General features: G+C 38.5%; 1 protein-coding gene across 7 annotated transcripts in view; it reads right to left on the bottom strand.

Annotated features, from left to right (window-relative positions):
• ARHGAP10 (Rho GTPase activating protein 10) overlaps positions 1 to 22,968 on the bottom strand; it is a 316,951-nt gene that overhangs the window by 36,609 nt on the left and 257,374 nt on the right. For all 7 annotated transcript variants that reach the window (XR_010409585.1, XR_010409584.1, XR_010409583.1 and 4 more), the window contains one exon: positions 15,604 to 15,754. Coding sequence is in view for 4 of the 7 variants with exons in the window: in XM_054508715.2 (XP_054364690.1) it covers positions 15,604 to 15,754 (151 nt within the window). In the remaining 3 variants the exon portion in view is untranslated. The remainder of the gene's footprint in view (positions 1 to 15,603; positions 15,755 to 22,968) is intronic.

Genomic DNA, 22,968 nt, shown 5'->3' with positions numbered 1-22,968 from the left:
ACAAAAAAAAGCTTAAAAAAAGGCTGAAAGTAAAAAAATAACAGATGTAGTAGGTAAATATTAAGATAATGATCTCAATAAAGTGAGAGACAAAAAGTCATTTTATATTGATAAAGGGACAAGATGATATAACAAGAAGATAAGCACCTAATGATACAGCCTCAAGCAACAAGTAGAACTGTAAGGAAAAACAGAAAAATCAACAATTGTAATTGGAGATTTTAACACACTCCTCTCAGATGCTATCAGGCAGGCCAAAAAAAAAAAAAAATAGAGATATCTGTAGTCAACAATACAAAAGTGATCTATTTCACACACACATTCTGCAATACATGGGATACATACTCTTTAAAAACACACAGAACAACAACAGCAAAGCAGAATCAGACCCATAAATACAGAGAACAAACCGGATGGTTGCCAGAAGGGAATAGGGTAAGAGGATGGGCAAAATGGGTGAAGGGGTATGGGGGGTTCAGGCTTCTGGTTATGGAATGAATAAATCATAGGGATGAAAGGTACAGCATGGAGAATATAGTCAATGATATTGTCATAACATAGTATGGTGACAGATGGTAGCTCCACTTGTAGTAAGCAGAGCCTAATGCAGAGACCTGTCGAATTACTAAGCTGTACACCGTGTGTCAATGACACTTTAACAAAAAAAGAAACACAGAATATTTTTGAAGCAAGATTAAGGTCTTAAATACCAAAGATTGACTATTATACATACTGTCTCCTCAGATCAAAATTGCAAACTATTTATAGCTTCATAAACAAAAGTACAGATTTTACAATTTTCATATGCTGGTAAACTAAATATGGTTAAAAAGAAAATCATAATGGAAATTTTAAAAGATTTAGAATTCAATGATAATAAAAACATTTCATAACAAAATTTGTGAAACACAGCAAAAAAAAAAAAAAGCCAAAGAGAACTTTATAGCTCTAAAATATTTATTGGAAAACAAAAAAAGGTTCAGAACATTTTTATGCCATATTTAAATAGACAATTTTCCAAAATACTGATAGTCAAATGAGAGTCATCATGGCTGTTTAAATGATCAAATTAAATTTAGTTACGGTAAACTCTCAATAAAACTAGAATTTACTGAAATACATTTGATGTATTTTTTTTATTTTAGTGCATGACTCAAGGGGAATTACTTGTATATTATAATTAATAAACAAGCTGTACCATAAGGTAAGAAGTTAATATTCTTAACTATTATTGTTAATATTTATTGGCATTAAGACTTTCTGGGGGGAAAAAAGTCTCCAAAATCACATTTTTTCCATGAGAAAATGTGAATTGACAAATAAAAACTCACCCTAGGTACAGAGAAATAGGTCTCAAGACTAAACATGATCTATTACACTTTTGAAGGGTGATTTCAACCAAAATTAGGTGGACTCTTTCAGCAGCAGGGGGTGAACAAAACTGCTGTGGTTTATACCCTCCCCTTGTGCCTGGATCCATTCTCCTATCATTCTGTATTTTTCATCTTTAAAAATAGGGCTGCCCAATAATAACCACTATGGTCTTGCTGGGAGTATTTTGACTTCTCTGCCCAACTGGTGTGTCTTCTCTAATGATGCTGTACCCAAGGAAGACTCAGGCACCAAACATTTAGGCCTAATGACCGAAGCCGAGAAGGGCTGAGCAGGTGGGAAATAGAGAAAGGATACCCTCAAGAATCAACATCTGTCACAGCAGTGGACAGACAACAGCTTTGGGGATGAAGTTGACAGGATGAGGCTGAAAGTGGGGGGGAAGGGGGGAATTATGAAATGCTGCAGTAGGAAGAGAGTTTCATTTGTTTGTTTTGCTAACTTATATAAGCCTGTTCAAAACACAACCTTTGAACGAAGCAGGAAATACTCATGCTGCCCTAGTTTCCACCATGTGGCAGATATTATGACATCAATAAAATCTCTTTCCACCCATAGCCATCTTTCCTCCTAATGTTACCCAGGACCTAATGTACTGAAAAGGAGTGCCCTGTACCAAATACAGTACTCCCAAATTCATTTCCTATAGTTTCTGACATCATTTCTACTTTGCTAAAACAAAGTCTGAGTCACTGTATTTTACCATGTCAAAAAACAGACAACAAATATGGAAGTGACCTGTATAAATAAAGCTAAATATGTTCAGGAGCTGGTGAGAAGCTTCAGATATATGAAACAGTAGGAAGAAAATATTTTTCCACTGATTTCCATAAAGATAGGAAGGGGACCAACAATGGAATTTTAAGGTGAACAGAGATCAGAGAATTCATTAAGGATCCAGTGCATGGGAATAGTAGCATGCATTAGGCAGGGCTGTTCCCCGAAATGTGTTTAATACAGGTTCAAACTCTGCTACTTGACTTGTGAGAAATGAGACATCCTAGAATTGTCATACTGGATCAGAAAGATAACCCATCTAGGGCAGAATTCTACTTTTAACAAGGACATCCAAGGCCATTCCAGTTGTCCATGGCCTCACACTTTCTATCCAAGTCTTGGATGTACATCAAAATTCCTACTTGCTTTCAGATTACGGGGTGAAATTATTGCAGACAGTGAAACATTCTCGAGCTCCACATCTGAGTAAGGAGCATGACTCCCAGAACAGCTTACCACTCACACCTGCTCTAAAGGCAGGATTATGGTGTCGTCCAGTGTTTTGTTATTGCAGCTCTTGTCCTTAGCACTAGCATTCCCATAATTACTGACTTACAGGCATGAGGGTGGCCAGATACCCAAATTTACCATGAGACTGAGGAAAACGGGAAAAGGCCACACACTCAGAGAAGAGAAGAGCCTGTCTTGCCTAGGTGGTCTGCCTAACATTGGTTTCATCCAAGTAGCTCACTTTCTGGTTGCTGAAGAAAAGTGAACAGGCTTGTTTCTTCACAATCTACTCCGATGGCTGGCTGGGCCAGAACTTCACGGATTTCTATGACCTTCTCTAACTGGAAGCTGTGATATACAAACAGAAGGACTGATGCACAGCAGAGCAGTCTGTGAGCAGCATGGCTGGGAAGGGTCATGATCAGATTCAGCACCCAATTAACACCTAACGAGCCAAAGAAAACCTGGCACTCCCTTCACATCTTCCCATATGCCAGTCTCCTGCACCCAAAACAGCCAAAGACCTGACATAATTCGCTTTAGGAAACACTATCAATAGTGCCATTAAACAGGCAAGATCTATTGAAAGAAAAAGTCTAAAGCAAGACAAAAATTAAAGTCGATATATTTCTCAGGCCACATATTTATTCTTATCCTCTCCTCAAAACTTCGGCCAAAAGAATTACATCATATTATCTTACACATTAGCTTTCCTTAACTGGAAAAGTAGATACACACACACACACACACACAGAGTTCCTTTCTAAAACTAATTAGAATAATCAAGATAGGTTAGGAAACTCAAAGTTTGACTTTAAAATTGAACTTTTAAAATTCCTAATGTAATTGGATCTCTTTCATTAAAAAAGCAAATCCAACCCTACCATTCAAAGGGAAGTCTTAACTGTCCATAGAGTAGTAGGTGGTGAATGATTACTGTTAGAGAACAGTCTAGATTCTTTGATCAGAAAATCTTCCCTAAGTCTTACATTAGGGAAAAAGGGGGTGGAGGCCTAAGAAATTAACCCTGCCAAATGCCCATTAAGGAAAGAAAGCTAACTGTGTTTCTCAGCAGTGGGAGGTGCACTGAGACAGGTTATAACTGCCAAGTGGAAGGAAAGGTTCCTAAAGTCCCACTTACCCAATTCTCAGTTCTGCTACAAGTTAAAGCAATGTCATGCTGGGTAGGGGGCAAGATGTCCCAGTTCCTCTGATTTCATTTTGCCCTCATCCAACAAGACAAATGATAACGGGAACCTTAATGAAGCTAAATAACATGCAGATTAATGACAGTCAGTAGCTAAATGAGAATAATTCACTTGGGTAATACAATTTCTTTATCTGAAATCGTGTCTAGGAAAGGTTATCTCAGTAGAACAGCCTCCTACTCCCAATCCCAAAAGCATAACAAAACAAAACTACATATAGATATGCATCTGCCAAAACACTTGTATAGGAGGGAAAAAGGCAATTCCCGAACTGTGAATTAATGAGTCATACTAAGGGCATAGAAAGATGTAATGAAGTTGCCATAAAATTATTAAGCAAATTTTATTTTTTATTGCCCAAAGATTTCAAAAGTTAAGTATGATGTTTGCCCCCAAAATCTACTACACAGCCTGGATATGCCCACCGTGTATGCTAGGAGAAGCTGATGAGGGAATGGGCTGTGTTAATATCACATGCCATAAAACATAAAACCCCATTATAACGTTATAGCAGCAGCTAATAGGCATTAGGTTACAAGTCCAGGAACCACCTCTACTACTTGCAAAGGTCGATGGAAGTCTGTAGCAATTCAATTATAAAGTGAGTAAGACCAGTTCACTTGCAATGTCAATAGAAGTCAAAGCAAATTGCTTTACTCTGTAAAGCCAGAGAGCATTTTTACACCGTCATCACAGTCCTGAAGTATTATTTACAGACTCAGATTTCTGCCTACATAAACAAACAAAAAATACAACAACGATATACTCTTATCCTTAGGAACTAAAAAGTAATCAGATACTGAATCAAACTGTCTTCCATAAACTTCTGAGGAAGGCTGACACTTTGACAGCTCAGGAAATTTAGATCACTGCTCAGAACACAAACTCCAATCCAGCTGAGACAATGAGGGCTGCTAGACTTCTAGCTATTTACCTGTCTCCTCTCCTCCCCTGCCATTCTTCTCCCCTGAGGAATGTTAATTATCATCAAATACCAGATTAAGACAAGAGAAACAGGGCGCCTGGGTGGCTCAGTTGGTTGAGCGACTGCCTTCAGCTCAGGTCATGATCCTGGAGTCCCGGGATCGAGTCCCGCATCAGGCTCCCTGCTCGGCGGGGAGTCTGCTTCTCCCTCTGACCCTCCTCCCTCTCATGCTCTCTGTCTCAAATAAATAAATAAAATCTTTAAAAAAAAAAAAAAAAGACAAGAGAAACAAATATGCCTAGGTATTACGCTTGACAAAAATAAAAGACGGAATTACACTTTCTTTGAAGTATATCTCATATGAAAATATATTTGAAACCCTCTACTTCATACATCAGACCCTCAAAAAAATAAGCTAAAACTCTTGATATTTGCAAAATATTGGGTGGTCTACAACTATCAACTCATTTGTTCTTGGCAAAAAATCATGTGAAATTTTATTGCCCCAAACTCATGAGGCTTAGAGGAGAATTCACCATGATCATAAAAGACAGAAAGAGCACAAGGATTTAAATCCAGATTACTTTAAATCCAAACTTGACCACAAACAATTCTACCAGTCAATAAAACTCTTTGCTACCTAAGTCTTTCCAGTAATAGTGATCCCCAAAATGCTTGGACAGTGTGGCTCAGAGAGTGGCCAAGGTAGAAGGTGAAAGATATTAAATCAAACAGGAAACCACTAACCAGCAAGAGCTATCCATTCTCAATGTGGCACCAGTGAAGTCTGTCCAAGCCAACTCATGCCAGAGGGGCTGCAAACCCTTCTTGCTAGGATCTATTTCATTCTTTCCACTTTGAATCTTAAACTTACATCCAGCACGCCAAATACCAAGCACAGCTTGCATCAGTGTTAAGCCGAAGTTTTGTAACTTAAATACATATATATTTATGTGGCATATGTGTATTCATTTGTATTTATATGTATATGTGTGTATAACAATATTGTGTATAAAAATATGTACATATGCATATAACAAATAATACTTGTGTATAACAAGTAATACATATGTGTAACAAGTAATATAGGAAAAAGGAACACAGATATGACTAAAGAAGAAAACCATGACTCTCACCCCTTAAAGTATAACCATGGTCGTAACTGATTCATATTCTTCCAGATTTATTTCTATGCTTCCACATTTCTTTACAGTTTTTCCTTTAGAAGTGAGATTATTCTGAAAATTCTGTTTATAGCTTGCTTTATTCACTCAAAAGCATACCACATATATTATCTCTGTGGAAACATTTTTTGTTATCACTGGAAGACTAAAGCCTGTGTGTGGTTAGTAAGGGTCTTGCATTATCTACTTGGGTTGGGCTCTGGAACACAAGGCCCTCTTAGGAGTACATCCGTACAACAGAACGCATAGAATACTATACATCAGTGAAAAACTGGTAAAGAGAGCTCTCTGTAGCAACATTAAAAGCAACAATGAGTATATTATAAATTTTTTTTAATTAGGTACAACTGGCTGTTGGGTACATAAATAGGTAAGTAAGAGTCTATATTCATATTTGCTTATAAATACATAAAGAATTCTGGAAGGATGAATGAGAAACCACAGGTTAAACCATGGCAAACCGAGGCTCTTCAACCTCACACAAACAGCACACACACGAACAGCAGTTTCAAATGGTATAACCCTTCCAACAACAGTGGTTAGCAATCCAATTTGGATCTCAACTCTGAAATGATTTAAGAAGCTATAGGTTGAACTACATGAAATTTCTGATAGCTTTCGTATTTTTGACCTAATAAATGAAATTTTTTTTGAAACTGCCAATATTAGATAACTTTGGAACCAAAAGATGGCACTTTCATATGGCGAGCAGCGGGGGAGGGGCAGAGGGGAGGAGAGAATCTTAAGCAGGCTCCACTCCCAGCACAGAGCATGACACAGGGCCCGATCTCACGACCCTGAGTTGAAACCAAAAGATGGATACTTAACCAATTGAGCCACCCAGGCACCATCCCCCCTTTCCTTTTTTTTTTTTTTTGCCGGGGCAGGGGGGAGAGCCCATTTCCGCCACAGAGCACTGTGCCCCAGATAAAACCATACATATCTCTGGCTCTTTCTAGCTCTTTCATCTCCTACATCAAGATCATTACTCTGAATCCAGTACAAGAAAACTAGGTACTTTTTTTTAAATAGAAAAACTAAGAATCATTCCTAAAGTTAAAAAAGAATAAACTGACATACTGCTTGGAATGGACTGAGTCCCTTCTGAAAAGACTCTGAGGCCAACAGGCCATGTGTGTTGACTCAGGGGAAGAGGACCGCTGGCTACAGCACTTGTGTTCAGCTCGCCAGCCGGGTGCAAACGGGCCAGACCGTGGCATCGCACTGCTTGGGTTCAGTCCTGGCTTTGCACTAGCCAGCTGTGAGACTTAGGTGTCTTACTGACCCCTGGGCCTCAGTTTCCTGAACCATAAAATGTAATTTCTAGCTCTGAATTCAAGCAGCTCTCGGACGGTTATGAGGATTATCTATTATCTAACAGACATTGCTAAAAACAGTGTCTGGCATTCAATATGGTATATGTAACTGTTCACCATTATCACCCTCCAAATTCTGTATCTTGTTCTTGCATTAACTATTAAAACGTTTAAGAAAAAGAATACACCTTAAAAATAACTAAGTTAATCAACAAAGACTTAAATAAGCACTATTCTCTTCTGACCTGAAGAGAAAAATAAAATCATGACCATAATCGCATTTGAAGCTCAGAAAGTCATGCTGCTGATTTTAGAGAGCAAATATTAGTATATGCAAAATGCCAGCCCAAGTATTCATTTTAATAGGTTTGAAGATTTTTTTTCATCCAAGGGTGACATTGGACTCCTTCCAGATACTGCGCAGAGGGTACACAGCAATGCCATGGGAAGCGGAATGAGCCCTCAGAGGAAACCAAGCTGCAGAGCTGCTGCTCAGAGTTCACAAAAGGCAACTAGAGAGGGCAAGTTATAGGAATATTCTCCACTGTTGACTCAAGCTCACATTCTTCCTTTTTCCTCAACAGCTGGTAGGGATTCAGGAGGTAAAACTGAGCTGTCACAGGTTTATTTTGTTATATTAATTGTAGACAGCACCCTTACTTCGTGGTAACTTTTATCTTGGTCCAAAAGAGTTTTCTGAGTAATAGAAGTTACTTGGAATTGGCCACATAGAGCTAATACCTTCCCCCCTTCAAGATTTCTGCTCATCTTCCTGGCTATCAAAGAAAACGTTTCAAATCACTCACTCTTGACAGCCTTAAAAATTCTATTTCATTCAGGATAAACAATACTTTGGCTGGTTTGAAAAGATGTTTCTTAGACAGCCCGGCTACCTCCTACGCTGTAGGAGTTTCAAAAAGGGCTATAAAGAGAATGACAGCTGCTTGAATTCAAAACTAGAAATTAAAATAAAAGCTATTAGAAGTGAAGAAAAAACCCACACCACGGGGAGACAGCTTTAAAGAATTTTTCTCTCTTCTATAAATTCCAGTTACCTGCCATGAACTTATTTTCACCACAGAAGCAGCTATGTATTTTTTTGAAGGCATTAAATAAGCTTTTTCCCTCCAGAGAAAAGGGGAAATGTTCATCCCACACAGAAGCATAGTTAAGATTATATAGGAAGTCATATAAGTTGCCGTGTGCTTTGTCACTAACATTAGGGGTGCTGAGCTTCTGGGAGGCTTCTGGGGAGACGCCAATGCAGGGAAGGCAGCTCGCATGATTTATGGGCACACCACAACTCAATTACAGCCCTGAAATTTCTGGCTGCCTTTTCCAACCCATTGATCTCATCATTGTAAAAGTGAGTTAAGAAATAATCTGTCTACATATACTGTCACTGATTCAAGCCTGGTCTTAGATTTAACTTCACAATATAGTAATTCCATGTCAGGGAATCATAACATTCCTCTGGAGAGATGGCAAGAGGCCTGGCACTCAGGAAGTTATTATCTAGAGCCCATCCATGAAGTGTCATGCCAAAAAAACCGATAAGAATCATGAGAAGATTGCCAAGCTTGAGCCAAAGATCTGTTTGTGCTCAGTTTCTTAGCTTGGTTATAATTCTGTGTCAAGCTGATCAGATAGGTCTACAAGAAAATGTCAGTAGCTGTAGAATGTCACTGAAAATTCATATCAACAATGGTTTTACGGTGGTTCTTCTTACATTTTGGGGAGGACAGAGCAGTTGCAATTCACTTACAAAAGCATGTTTTCATGAAGGCAATTTCTAAAGATGCTCTCTTGGGAACCGAGATTAGAGAGAACATAGCAGCCATGACTGTCCGCGACCCACCCTCGGCATCTACTGAAACGAGCGTCTGTTAGTATAGCACTTGCCTCCCATCCTTTACCCTCCCAGCCTGTGAGTGAATGGAGATACAAGTCTGTGAGGTAAAGTAGAGGGGAAAAAAATGAGCTCTCTATTGTTCACAGTTATGAAACTATTCTTTCTCTAAGAAGACGTAACACTATTATTTAATATTTTTTCTTAAAATATTCAGAAAAGTTTAATATTTTCTTAATATTGAATTTTCATAGGCAATATGGAAACGGACTTTCCATATACACTATTTATACCAATACATTTTACACTATTTTTACCAAACCTATTTTCCAAAGCAGTTACATACAGCAATATGTATTGAAGATGCTAACAAAATGAGGTATTTCCTTCCTCTTGATGGAAAGGTGGTCTAGATATTAAAACAAAAAAGACCCTCAAGGCAAAATCTAAGACATAAATGCAATGATACATTTATCTATGACCCTAAAACATGGCTGAAGACCCGTTTCGATCATCTGCCTTCATTCTCCACATCCAGTCAGTTAAGAAGTCCCCTCAATGTGCTTGACATCTCTCCCAGATTTATCTTCTAGCCCTAGTGTGGGTTCAAGACCACATCAACCTGAGCCTAAACTACTTAACCAGCCTTTGCCACGGACTTTCTGATTCCTACAGACAGATTAAGTCCCATTAAATTTCCTTTAATATTATTTTCTATGTTACAACTCTTCTCCCTTGCTGATAAACAGTAACTTCTCTTATCATTCGAAATATAAGGCACCTTTCTCTGGTTTTAATAATAATACTGAACAGCAGAAGCTAGTATTTGAGTGTTTACTATATGCCAGACACTATATTAAGTATATTAACAACCTAAAACCTTCTCAACCATCCTCAGTAGTAGACATTATGATAACTCCTATTTTGTAGGTAATAAAACAGACTTAGAGAGGGTAAGCTATTTGCCTACTAGTAGAGTCAGAATATGAATTCCTCAGCCCAGACTTCTAACCACCTGTTCCTTCCTCAGGCTGACCTTGCCAGGGTGGGCAGCATCTCATCAGGTCCGCCCATCACTACCCCTCATCCCTGCCCCCTTCTGATCAAGCTAGCCTCCTCTTTACCCCCGTGCCTTGTTCTTGCTCAGAGTTGCTGCCATGCCTTCATTCAAGCTAGTCCCCTCACCTGAAATCATTCCCCATCCAACTCCCAAATGGCTCAGCTCAAGGAAACCAGGAAACCTTCCCTTCCTCCTGCAGCCCTGGAGTTCCCTTCCTGAGGGTCCTCACAGCTGATAGCCCAGCACTGGCCACTTACTGCCATGTTGTTTCATTATTTCACTACGTAGTGACAGAAGGAGAGTAGAACATCAGCTCCTTGAAACAGAAACCCTGTGTGACATGATGCAGAGTTTATAAAAGCTCTTCAATAGATATGCAGTATAGGGGCACCTGGGTGGCTCAGTTTGTTAAGTGTCTGCCTTCAGCTCAGGTCATGATCCCACGGTCCTGGGATCGAGCCCCTCACTGGGCTCCCTGCTGAGCAGGGCAGCCTGCTTCTCCCACTCTCTCTGTCTCTCCCCTCCACTCGTGCACGCTCTCTCTCTCTCAAATAAATAAAATCTTAAAAAAAAAATAGATATGCAGTAGAATTCTGATTTTAGTATCCAGTATGAAAAAAATCACTAATAAATGATAGAGGCAGAAAAACTCCAAACTGCCAGGAGCATTCCGTATTTTAGGATTAAAAATCTACATTTCAAAAGACCTTATAATAGCCTACTTTTTTAGTTCTATTCTCTTGCTTATGCCTCATAATTCAATAAGATTTTTTTTTTTTTTTTACATATCTAAGGTGGCTCATTTATCTCATCAGGACTATTCTCATTGATGGGGACATTTAAATGTTAGGCAATCATTTAAAAAAATCTAACTTGGTATCATTTAGGCTAAAAGGACATCTATATATGACTTCTTTGTCCAATTTTAGAGACTGATCCATGTCACAGTATGTTCTTCCTTAGAACAGAAGGGAAATGTTCATGCTTCACTGTTTATCTATCTCCCTTTCAACAGTTACATTTTCGCTTTTTGCTTATAAGGCTCTGCATCCTTGTCACACTGTAGGACTACAATAACACATGTTCAACAAAATGTGCTGCAGTTAGCACATCCGGGATCCAAGTGTGAAAGTGCCAACCCAACGATACCCAAGTAAGACCTACTCTATAATATTAAATCTTACCAACTGGCTTGCAAGATGATTCTGTTTTCAACTCTCCATAAATCATATTTTTTAAGTTGCCTAAACAAATAAACTGCTATATCATGTACTAAAGAAGATGGGCACAGCATACCTAACTACCCAAGAAGATACAAATAAAATCTTGTCCTGTGAATGACTTGTTCTGTCTAAAATAAGAACTAGCATAAAGAAAGAGAGCTTAGTCAAAATTTAGATGACAATCATCTTCTCTCCCACTCCCCAAACCTTTAAAATATTTCTTTTGCCTTGAATGAAAATAACAAAGAATATATCTCATATACCTCACGACCCTTCCTTGTATCTGGGAGAATTACAGCAAAGACAACAGTCTCGGAAGTCAGGCTCTGCACTCAAGCAGGGAATCTGCCTGGGAGTCATTCTCTCCCTCCCTTCTACCCCTCCCCCCTTTCTTTCTCTCTCTCTCTCTCTCTCTCAAAAAAAAAAGACAACAGTCTCTATATAAGAGGTAGTAAGGACATAAATGTGGAGGGGCAGAAGAAAAGGAACATATGTTATATACTAAACTTGGAGTTACTTTATTACTAAATCTAAGAAAATAAAAACACAGAAAGATAATTGGAGAATGAAGGTAGACCTCTGATTTTTAATTTTCCTTCTAGCACTTTCCAGCCTACCTCATATTTTGCTATTTCACAACAGACTTAGCCAAATCTCCTCAACTTTGAAGTTCACGAGATTATTAAATGCTATATGAAAATGAACAATATGGCTTCTACAAAATAAAGATAAGAATTTTAGTAAAGACTTAATAGCTGCTCTATTTAAAGAAATCTAGCCAGAAACTATATCCATTTCAGTTCATATTAATCATCAACAAGGATCCTTAAGCAACTAACTGGAATTTTAAAGTCTTTTGCAAATAGTAAGTTTAATATCATTTAATCATATATTACAAAAAAAATAACGAGCATTGTCTATACAGTATGGCTAGATGTGCCAAAGCCAATTAAAGTCTTTAACAAAGTAAAGATACTAGGCATCTTTAATTAAATTGGTCATCTCTCAATTGGGATGGGGGTGGGGTTGAACATATCATAATAAAAATCATGTCTAACAGCGGAGGGTTTCGCTCTCATTTTACGCCCGCTTGGATTCTCTGCTTCCAGGCCTATCCTACAACAGCTCATGTAACAGGCTTGCTTTGCTGACTCTTTGCTAATAATGCTTTTTGATATGCCTGATGTTAAACTGAAGCCAGTTCTGATGGTTTTCCAGGGTTGGCTGTGTGGTACATCAGAAAGTTTCATACCCTACTCAATGTAGAAGAAGAAATAACATACTACAAACCACTTAACTCAAATACCAAATCTGTGACCAAATAATAGGACTGAAGAAAATCTCCAGTTATCCAGTCTAGTCCCTTGAATCTTGGCAGATAATCCACCTAAATCTAAACAAAAACTATTTGCCCTGGGTTTTATTAAGTCAAGATTAATTTATACCACAGTGCATAAATGGAGAGAGGGCATATTTGCATTTAAATTTTCTATCAGACTCATAAAAGCTACAAAATTGATAAAAATAATCCACCAAAGTTGGCTATAATGCATACCTTAACCAAACCTAGACAAACATAGCAAGTGGCTACTACCATTGATAATACAAAAAAAAAAAAAAAAAAAAAACTTTTTGAAACCTTTGAGTTGACAATTACAGAACTCACGCTACTGAAAAAAATAAAAAGCATTTATGTCTTAATGGCAAGAATAGATTTTTTTTTTCTGGAAGGGGGCAGAGTTTTCAATATGTTAAGTGATATTCAATAACACAGTTCTTTAGTAACCTTCCCCTATATGCTTCCTTTCAAAAGCTTTTCTCTTCATTTATCCCCCACTCACTCTCTTTTTGGAAAATGCAATATGTAGACCCTACTATACTCTCTGAAATAATTCTTTTTCACAAGCCTGAGTTTCACTAAAGCTTAGCTATAAATAATGGGGGGGTGGGGGGAAATAAATAATAGTTTTTAACTGCTTTATCTTATGACCTCTAAGATCAAATAAAATCACTCTACGACAAAATCATGGACTTTCCTGATTCTGACAACTTGTAACACCAATGACAAATTCCAAGGCTGCAATCAAGAAAGATTAATGTAAAGTTATAAAATACAAAATGTAGACTAAAAATCATATAAATAATGAACATAAAAACAGACTAAAGGAATTGAATATTTCACAATCCTTTCCCCTTATAATCAAATAATTAAGAATTATTATATGACCTAAAAACTAGGAAAGTTATGATTATATACCATCGTGAGCATTCCCATAAAAGATGTGCCAAACACCACTTCAGCAACTTCTTACCCATTAATAATCACTTAGCAACCCAATGATCAAAAGACCAGTATACCATGTACACATAATTGGGTATTATGATTTAATTCCCTAAAATACAAAAAAAGTAGATGTGATTCTAAGACAAATAGCCCCTCTTTGGTCATTTCCTTTATGAAATACAGCCAATTCAGTTTTGCTCAAGGGCCCATGAGCCAATGTAGATATTATTCTGTATCTCCTTGACTTCTTTTTCTCTTCCTACTTCCCACTATTAGCCTCTTTCACGATTTATTAACACTTCCACCAGAGGACAAGTGAGATACAAGAAAAGGTGCAATTCAAACCAGTCAGTTTTACTCCTTATTAGCAACTCTGTTGAGAGAGTGAAGGTGAGGAAAAAAAGAGAACAAAAAAGTTAGGTGGGATCAGAAGTTGAAACTGATGTCTAAAAGGAAGCTCTGAAATTATAGGTTGATTTTAATGATTCATACTCTTCCTCTGGAAAATAAGGATCTGATGGTAAAACTAATAGTTGTATCATATGATGTATGTCTTAAACAATGTAAAAGAATACCAGCACACTTTCGCCCCTCATGCTATTACAGGAAGCATTCCGAGTCCTCCTGCAGTGACTCCCAAGTCACTTGTCACTTGCTCGCGTGGATCTCTGGATATTAACTACCTGGACATCTGACTATATAGCTCCTTATGATGACGGTATTTTTGTTTGTTTCTGTCTGCATTCCCTTTCTCCCTCTGACAATCACCTCATACTTCCAAACCAGCATAACTTTGGTAGCTTAAAAGGATAATAAATGAAAGATATGGGGCACCTGGGTGACTCAATCGGTTAAGCGTCTGCCTTCAGCCCAGGTCATGATCCCAGGGTCCTGGGATCCAGCCCTGCATCAGGCTCCCTGCTCAGCGGGAAGCCTGCTTCTCCCTCCCCCTCTCCTCCTGCCTGTGTTCCCTCTCCCGCTATGTCTCTCCCTGTCAAATAAATAAATAAAATCTTTAAAAAAAAAAAAAGAAACAAACAAACAAACAAACAAAAAAAAAAGGATGAGAAGAAGAAGAATGACGATGAATTTCAAGTTCAGGAAATGTCCTCAACAGGTGTGAAGTCCCACAACAAAAGAGCCCCCATTTCAGACATGCCTACTGAAATTGGAGGTTCTGAGACCAGGATCATTTTCCTCTCCACACCAATAACCACATGATTACAAATTGGCAATCGGTGACTTCTACAAGGCACCGTCTTGTTTTGTAGAGATCAGTGTTTAAAATTCAAATTTCCAAGCTCTCTTTAAACAGCGAGGCAATCTGGCAATGCTGACACAATGTGGCTGCATGACAACAAGTAACTGGAACATGGCAACCAGGATGAGACAGGAGAACTTCCATTTGCCGGAGTCCCACTGCAGCTTACTTCACTCAGCCTGGCCCCCGAAGGCAGGTCACTTTGCCACCCCTGCTAGATGAGGAGACGCCAGCATCACAAGAAAGTCCAAAAAATGGGCCAAGTAAGATACAGAAGCTAGTGCAACAGAAAAGACACTGTGCCTCTAATCTAGATGCATTTAACATTAAACTATCAGCTCCTCTCAAAAGATCTGCTTTAATTTTAGTTCCCCTTTCCATTTGTCTCAGTTATATAACCTCACAGGAGGTCACACAAGTCTCCCAAAAAAGAAATTTAAGCTGTCTTTTAAAAATAAAAAAAGCATGCATAACAAATACAAACACAAACCTGAAACTTGCATTCTCTCTCTGACAAGAAAGCTTTACCCTCCTTGTTAATCTCAAAAATTATCATCTTAAGGGGAAAAGGAATTAAAGCACAAAGGAAGGAAAACCATGGCCTTCCCTGGGGACATACGATATACCATGCTCTGGACATGCTGTCAAGCAGAAAAATATAATTAACATCTTACCATCTTCCAGCTCAAGACAAAGATTATATACAGCCACGGGTCTCTTAGTCCTCTGGCCTTGTCTCTTCGATTGCCTTGGTGGAGCATTTGGGGGTGATGTTGACAGGGAGACCGGCTCTGGGAATGTGGCATCAGGCAGGGTCCTAAAAATCTGCCATCAAAGCACAAAGAACATTAATCGCTTCCCATGAACAGAAACCTGTGTGTTGAAAGAAACAACATTTGATTTGGAGTTCATCCAAAACATGCTGGAGCCAAAAACCCATTCCTTCAAATTTCAGGTACAGGTCCTAAGCCTTTCATTTACTTTTTTACCAGAAGATTTCCAAATAAAATTTCCCATTAAAATTAAGTAAAAGCAACATCCAATCATTACATTTCAAAATAAATTCATTCCCAAACTAAATACGTATAATTATCTTTACCAGGTGTAGACAATACCACAGCTATTCATCCACAAAGAAAGTAGCCAGGATAAAACGTCAAAGTAAATATCCCATTAAATTTCATACAGGGTTATATTTATGCCAAATGCTGGTCTCAATTTTTTTTGAACTACATAAACAAACACAGGACTGCAAATATTTTTTACACATTTAAAAATAGCTTATGCTTATGAAATTACCTTTCAGATTCCCATGTACATTTTTCATAAAATGCTTTATAGATTTTATCAATTAATACCTTCCAACTTCTTTTAATAATTTCTCTTCCATTTATGAAACCTAGAATATTAGCACCTTGATTATCTTACAGTGTCACTCATAGATCAGCAATAATAACATTAATTAAAATGTGCTGTTTCTTTGCTTAGCAATTTTTTTCTTTTGAGAAAAGCGATCTGTACTGTAAAGGGAAGATATCATGCAGAGGTGATTTATAACAGACCTTCCAAGACCTGGGTTCAGAGGCTTCCTGTCCCCAGCAACACTGCAGACCCTTCAGTCTTCAATGAAGTCATAAAATAAAATATTTAGACACATTAACCTAATAGACACTGCATCTCCAAGAGGGCTGATGGTCCCCAAGGGAAAGCAGGAAACAGGAAGAAAGCTAGCTAGCATTAAACAAGATATAAATATAAAACTCACAATAAAAGGCACTGTGGGAAAACCCCACTGCCGCAAGGACATGATTATTTATGCATTTAAATAAAAACAGGCATGTGACCTGGGTATACGAGTGAGGGTATCACATATGCGTATCACATTTAACAGCTAACAACCATGTCAGTTATAATCCCAGAGTCTAAAAGTTCTCACCTAAAAACTATTATATACCAATAAAAATAGATAATTTCAACAGAGCCTTTGCTTTACAGTACCATACTGCCCCCTCATGTGTAAATGGAATACAAAATGATTTAAATTACTCTGGATAAATATTTGCTAGTGAAAATGTAATTTAGTGCTCCAACTGGTAACCTGCTAACACCATATTTCCACAGACTCTGTGTTCCAATCGGGCATTCTGGCAAATAGCAAACTACTTATCTGCCTTAAAAAAAAATTCCTCTGCTGCCTAAACTACTGTCCACAGCTGGATTTACTACCATCTGTCACTGTGCAAATTAAAGTAGGTTGTGGGGTAGCAGAAGCAGGAGAGAAGTTAGGCTGAGAAGCACATGACAATGTGAAGGAGAGAAGAAAAGACGGGAAAACTTACTTCCATTGGAAGAAAACAGCACATGTATGCGGTCAACTTTTGGAATAGCTTCTTGAATTACCTGTGTTTGATCTTTACAAATATGGGAAATACCTCTGGGACAGTACTGGAATAGGAAACCAAACAATACAGAGAACCAATACATCCAAAGCCTAAATAAACAATGACAGAGTTACATCCCCTGAACTGATGCTGGATAGCTGATAACCTTCTGAACAGACCTTCCTCCAAGATCCACACTGATGACTGCTGTTCCCCCACACACCTCAGGGTAAGAGGATGAGTAGGAGTGTGGGGGCTGAGCTGTGCGGCAGCTCAAGTCCAAAGAGTCAAACTACCAAGCAAGTCAGGACCTGGGAGTGGGACTCCAATGCTCTTGGGGGACTGATCTGAGACATCCCAGGGCTGAGCCTCTAAAAGCCTCTGGAATACTTATGACAATGTTTAGTTTACATTAGAGTATCTGAGAAAATATTATTCAGCCATAAAAAGACAAGGAAATCTTGCCATATGTGACAACATGGATGGACACCGAGAGCATTATGCTAAGTGAAATCAGATAGAGAAACACAAATACTTTATGATCTCACTTATAGGAGGAATCTAAAAAAAAGAAAAACAAAACAAAACCGAACTCCTAGAAATAGAACAGATCAGTGGTTGCCAGAGGCAGGAAGATGGGGATGGGGGAAAATGGATGAAGGTGGTCAAAAGGTACAAACGTCTTCCATTTTTAAGATAAAGTTCTGGGGATGGAATGTACAGCAGGGTGGCTATAGTTAACAATACTGTATTACATATTTGAAAGTTGCTAAGAGAGTAAACCTTAAAAGTTCTCATTACAAGGGGTGCCTGGGTGGCTCAGTCAGTTGGGCATCTGCCTTAGGCTCAGGTCATGATCCGAGGGCCCTGGGATCGAGTCCCACGTCGGGCTCCTTGTTCAGCGGGGAGCCTGCTTCTCCCTCTCCCTCTGCCTACCACTCTGCCTACTTGTGATCTCTCTGTCAAATAAATACAATCTTTAAAAAAAAAAGTTATCATTACAAGAAACAAAAATTTTTAAGTATGTGAGGTGATGATGGGTGTTAACCAAACTTACTGTCGTAACCATCTCACAATATATACATAAATCATTATTCTGTACACCTTAAACTAATACAAACATTTTATGTCAATTATATCTGAATAAAACTGGGGAGAAATTATATCTGGGAATGGGGACTGGGCTTCAGTTTTCCTTGGATTTGCATTTTAAAGCTTCCAGGTGATTCTTCTGTGTAGCCAAGGCTGAGAGATGCCCATTCTATCATTATATAGCACTCTCTACTTTTGTTGGATAGACCAAAGTCAAAATCAAAACACCAGAAAAATTATTTCAGAAAAACTGACACTGAACATACACAATCAATTCCTTGGACCTTCCCAAGTCTTAATCAGAGTAAAATATTTCAAAGATTCTAAATATCAACCACTCCCTCAATAAACTCCACGTTGTGTTAACATTTCAAAGAGTTAACCTATCATCTGAATGAGGGGGTACCAAAGCATTTGCTAACTTGAGAAGGCACTATCCTAGCTTTTAAGTCTCCTCAACTATGGAAGTTTAGACATAGTCCTTAAAACAGCGTACCTCATTTTCTCATCTGTATAATGAAGACTATAACAACTAGATCTCATGTTATTATAGGGATTAAATGAGAAAATGTTTATAAAGTGTTTAGTACGGCAACTGGCCCACCATAACCAGAAAATAAACGGGAGCTAATGATACCTATAATATGATCACATATAGTAAATAATGATAATAAATATGGATTTAGACCCTCACTACTCAGCTCAACCACTGTTTTGAAAGGGCACTAATTGCTTGAGGTCTTGAATATTCCTCCAATTCACTGTTTAGTTATTCTAAACACTATGATTCCAAAATGTTTATGGATAAAGCCCATCAAGCAAAGGGCAAAAGGGAAGAAACACATAGAGCCCCTTCCTGAAATTCCCAAGTCAGCTAGAATCACATCATTATTTTGTGCGCACTGCAGCTCAAAAATTTGAGATTTAAATTATTTCCTCTTTCATTGAATACATTTAACATTTAAAAAATGCCTACTAGGTAGTAGGCTTTCTTTAATATTCTCACAACTTTTGAGGGAAGCATTGTTCCCCACATTTTAAAATGATAAAAGCTCAAAGATTAAACCATGAATCCAAGTCTCCAGTTTGAAAATGGTAGAGTTGGTATCTCCACTCTCAGCTCTGATTCCAAAGCCCCTGTTGCCAGTTTAAAAAACAAAATTTAATTCTCAGGGGGAAAAAAAAAACCCCACCAACTATACTATTCTATATCTGTTTAAAAGAGTAAAACTGGAGATTATATCATCTCAGATTATGTGTGTAAGAGATTATCTAACCTAAGACTCACCATCATGTGCTATGTCCTCCCAGATGTTTCAAGACCCCATTACCTTTCATGTGCATCTACCTTGTTTGCCAAGGCACTAGCCTCAAGTACTCAACTCTGTTTAAGCTACAAAGCTATGCTCTCATGGCTGAACACCAGAAATAACTTTTTAAAAATATTCTTTTTAAACTTAGGAGAGGAGGAAACAGTAAACTGATTATACTTTAAAAGTTTTGACCTGTTTTCTGGCCATCTGATTCCAGAAGTTACAATTTTGCTTGTCTTGTTCTATGTGGCCAAGATGTGTGTCATTTTTAACACTGACTTCCCGATTCTAGAACCACTGTATGGATGCAAATTCCTTTACTGCCCAGGTCTCTTTTCAAAATCTTTGGACTCTCCTAACTTCCCTAGCACCAGGCTTCCTTCACTGTAGGGCAGATGAACTCATCTGAAACAATACTAAGAGATCAAATCTACTCAAAACATTTTTTTCAGGGTAGAAAGTTTCTTCACTGCACCTAGTATTTTATAACAAAGAAAAACTCAAACCAGATAATCCAATGACAAAAAACAAAATTCAGCACGTAAGCATGTCAGGTAAGTAAGTGCGTATTCAGGTCTCCTGAGTGTCAGCACAAACACAAGTCTGGCACCACCTCTCAGTCACAGATTCCTCAGACTCAACAAACTGCACGTGTATGCCCAAGGGACTCAGCCATACAGATAGATACCTCCCCAAGTCCTTCCTGCTCTGCCACCAGGGGCCACATATGGAAATGATTGGGCTACGTCTGCTAGAAATGCTTTGTAGATAACAGGAAATAAATGAAGGGGGGGAAATCGGAGGGGTAGACGAACCATGAGAGATGATGGACTCTGAAAAACAAACTGAGGGTGCTAGAGGGGAGCGGGGTGGGAGGATGGGTTAGCCTGGTGATGGGTATTGAGGAGGGCACGTTCTGCATGGAGCACTGGGTGTTATGCACAAACAATGAATCATAGAACACTACATCTAAAACTAATGATGTAATGTATGGGGATTAACATAACAATAAAAAAACTTAAAAAAAAAAGGTCTCTGAAAAGTTTAATACCCAATTCAAACCTGTGGCATTTGATTCAACTAAATTAACTAGTAATATGGTTAAAGGAAATTAAGAGGGATGAGATAATTCTTTTTTATTTTTTTACATGTTTCTACAGAAGAATTCACTGGTCTTTACTGCAATAGGAAGATTACTAATACCTGTGCATATTCCTATCATCTTCAATAATAATACTACCCAACTACTATTGGGTAGTTGAAATATATGTCTGATATATTCCTATGACCAAGTGCTTGACCTCCAAAGATTTGAACCAAGAACCCAGATTTCCTGACTTCAACGTGGATGTGTCAGTCACTATGCTGCCCTGTCTCCAGTATCATCCAATCGCATTAAGCCCCATTCACACTATGTCCTCTTTGATGATGGCGTATCTCACCTAACTATAACTATATAAATAGCCAGCAGGTGGTTGGAAATCAATGGCTACTCCCCTTAGTAAACATTTCACATACAAAAGGACAGAAATGAAATTTCCAGTCTTCTTTCCACAATATTGAACTACAGAATGGCCAGATATTCCTTTCAGCTTCAGAGTCTATAGTGTGTTTAGGCAAACATTTATCACCTTCAGGCTGTAGGACTCTAAGCTGGCACCAAGGTAGCCTGAACCTTCCGTCTACAATATAATTTCAGAAGTCAGCTACTGTGTGAGCAGTACAAAGAGAACTCTGAAAACTTTCCAGCTGTCTGTCCTTGAATCAGCTCGACCCCATGACTAAATACCAGTCTTCTACAGAAAATGTAACTAGAATCGACAATAGGGGCTGACAGTGAAATACCAGTTGGGTTTAGACTTGACACTGGAAATATTCTAAGGCTTCATGTTTGTTCTGGCTCATTAGAACTCAGAATCTCAGAGCTGAAAAGTATCCTACTTATCACTTACGCCAAGCCCGTTATCTCACAGTGGAACAAACCGAGGCCCCTGTGGTTAAAGATTTGCTCATATTTATACCACTAGTTAGTGGTAAACTCAAGCTTTGTTCCCAGACCAAGGCCTCAACGCCAACTGCTATTTCCCATCTTGCTGGCTTGGGTCCTTTCCTTCCAACAGACTGCTCTTTTATGCATGTGCTTCCTCATCAGGGGAGATTCTGCTTAATAGCTGCAGTTCCTTCAAGTGCTTTCATATGCGTTATCTGATGCAAGCCTCAACACGGGGATCTGTGAGGCTGACGTTGGACCATGTTACAGGGTTTGGCTCAGAGTGCCCCAGCTACCCATCAGCAAGAGGCCTCTCCCACCATGTCACAGAAGAGAGGGGGAAGGGCAGCCAGGAAGAATGGGAGGGAAAAGGGGGGCAGGAGACATTCCCAGTCCCAGCCTATTAATCCTACAGGCTCGGGCTTTCACTGTGGCCCTGACTTACCGTGAGCTTCTCGAAAAACAACTTAAATTTTGGTTTACAACAACCCCCCCACCCAAAAAAAGGAAAAGAAAAGAAAGATAAAGGGGGGAAAAAAAGTACACTTTTTTGAAGTTATCCAATTGCTAGAATTCCTCTTTTTCTTTCTTTCCAAGCTTTTAGCTTTAATTTCTAGAGACATTTTCAGACCCCTTCCCAAGTCCTAACGGGGTATATACCACACGGATTTCTGTAGCACTCCATGCACTAGAGTAATATATAACTGACTTTGGTTTCTTTACTTCAAGATTTCAATAAATGACAACTTTTATCTACCAGACTTTATATAATGAAACATACCCCAGAACTACCTACCCCAGACCATGGGTATTTTCAGTGCCATTAACAGTGCATGCAACATCAGTGCCCTGGTGTTTCCAGTGTTCAACAAGAACTGACAGAGGTAATGATAATAATTAATAACTTTGATATGTTGGGAACTAAATGACATTAAGAAAATTTTTACAGGCTCCCTAAATAACTTTCTCCCCACTCAATTCATAAGGGAAACTTCTCCTGATTCAGCCAAAGCTACACTGCTCTTACACTCATGGTGTGAACATATATTCCCAGATATAAAATGTTGTTTTCTGGTTTGCAAACCTTTAAAAACACTCCAGGTGCAGTTTTTTTTTTTTTTTTTTTTTCCAAAGATTTTTATTTATTTATTTGAGACAGAGAGAATGAGATACAGAGAGCATGAGAGGGAGAAGGGTCAGAGGGAGAAGCAGACTCCCTGCCAAGCAGGGAGCCCAATGCGGGACTCGATCCCGGGACTCCAG

The sequence above is a fragment of the Mirounga angustirostris genome, unplaced genomic scaffold, assembly GCF_029215605.1.
Source record: "Mirounga angustirostris isolate CCGP_5_RB_7025 unplaced genomic scaffold, mMirAng1.0.hap1 SCAF_2, whole genome shotgun sequence".
NCBI lineage: Eukaryota > Metazoa > Chordata > Mammalia > Carnivora > Phocidae > Mirounga > Mirounga angustirostris.
The sequence above is the reverse complement of the archived record's forward strand: the minus strand, read 5'-3'. Positions and strand labels throughout refer to the sequence as shown.